This window comes from Sinocyclocheilus grahami, unplaced genomic scaffold, assembly GCF_001515645.1.
Source record: "Sinocyclocheilus grahami isolate Dianchi unplaced genomic scaffold, SAMN03320097.WGS_v1.1 scaffold3484.1, whole genome shotgun sequence".
NCBI classification, from domain to species: Eukaryota; Metazoa; Chordata; class Actinopteri; order Cypriniformes; family Cyprinidae; genus Sinocyclocheilus; species Sinocyclocheilus grahami.
The window spans coordinates 9,496-10,950 of NW_015508605.1; the positions used below are offsets into that span (position 1 = coordinate 9,496).

Here is a 1,455-nt window from a genome sequence, read left to right on the forward strand (position 1 = left end):
TTCATTTGATATTTTATTTTTCATTTTATATAGTTTATTATTTGAGTTTTTTGATTTTGTCCAACAGGTGTGCGGATGAACCTCCTGACGCTTCAGCCGGCTCTGAGAACCCTCACCTGTGATTACAACTGTCTGAAGAGACAGGTGCAGGACTTCCCTTACATGCTGGAGAAAGCCATCACCGAGGCGAAGCAGGAGGTGAGAGCATGGCATACGAGCTCACAGACACATCAGCCTGACCGCAGCTCCTCAACTGAAGCAGTTGCGTTTGTCCGTCTGTGATTACAGATCTGTCAGGTGATTGGAGAGGTGAGCAGTGCAAACCAAGAACTGCTGCGCAAATACAAGCGGGAGATGAACCTGAGGAAGAAATGCCACAATGAACTGGTGCGCCTCAAAGGTGAGACCGCCGAGATTTCTGGGAATTGTGTGGTTTGATTCATTTATGCCTAATTCTAAAGACTTCATTATCTTGTTTTTCAGGAAACATTCGTGTGTTGTGCCGAGTACGTCCCATATGTGCTGGAGACACAGATGCTGCTGACACCAAAAACATAGTGACCTTTGACCCTGATGATGATGCTGTTCTCTACTTGTCCAATAAGGGCAAGCTTATGACCTTTGAACTTGACAAAGTCTTTCCCACTCAGGCCACTCAGGAGGAGGTTAGTGCCTGAACTAGTTTTCTCATACAGTTGTATTTCCTATATCACAGTCCCCTCTCCTCTGATTGGACAGGTGTTCCAGGAAGTGCAGTCTCTGGTCACTTCCTGTATTGATGGCTTTAACGTATGCATCTTTGCCTATGGGCAGACCGGCTCTGGAAAGACCTATACTATGGAGGTACATCACATGTTCCCAATTTTCACTCTCAAACTAAAAAAGAAATATATTGTCCGTAAAGTAAACCAAGCTCATTAGGACCTTTAAGATTTTTGTGTGACCTTTAAACTTTTTTTGCATTGTGACATTTTCGTAACAAAAAATAGGCACATTACAAGAACACCTTAAAGTGTAACAAAAAATATATTTAAACTAAATTATTTATATAGTGGGATTTGTTGAGCGTGTTAATTCATATTTAATATTATTTAGAGGTTTTGTTGTACTGTCTTATAATATAAAACCATATTTTATTATTAATTTTAACACCGTAACAGTACTTTTTATTGCCCATGATGTCTGTTCCCTTTCAAATTTGTACAATGTCTAATAGTTGCATTTGATCCTGTATTTCTAAAGAATTCGCTTATGCTTTCTTAAGACTGTTTTTTTTATCAAAAATACAGTAATATTGTGATTATTACAAAATAGAATTATTAAAATAATGGTTTATTTTAATATATTTCCAAAATGCAATTTATTCCTATGATGCAAAGCCATTTTTTCAGTCTTCAGTGTCACATGATCCTTTTAGAAATCATTCTAATATGCTGATTTGCTGCTCAAGAAATA

The 1,455-nt window shown here is 37.8% G+C and overlaps 1 protein-coding gene across 1 annotated transcript in view; it reads left to right on the top strand.

The window, feature by feature from the left end:
* The window catches only part of LOC107576312 (kinesin-like protein KIFC3), a gene marked incomplete at both ends in the record, with an annotated part of 9,731 nt that overhangs the window by 4,233 nt on the left and 4,043 nt on the right, over window positions 1–1,455 (top strand). The window contains 4 exons of the mRNA XM_016262512.1: window positions 62–198; window positions 289–400; window positions 484–665; window positions 739–843. Of these exons, the coding sequence (XP_016117998.1) occupies window positions 62–198; window positions 289–400; window positions 484–665; window positions 739–843 (536 nt within the window). The remainder of the gene's footprint in view (window positions 1–61; window positions 199–288; window positions 401–483; window positions 666–738; window positions 844–1,455) is intronic.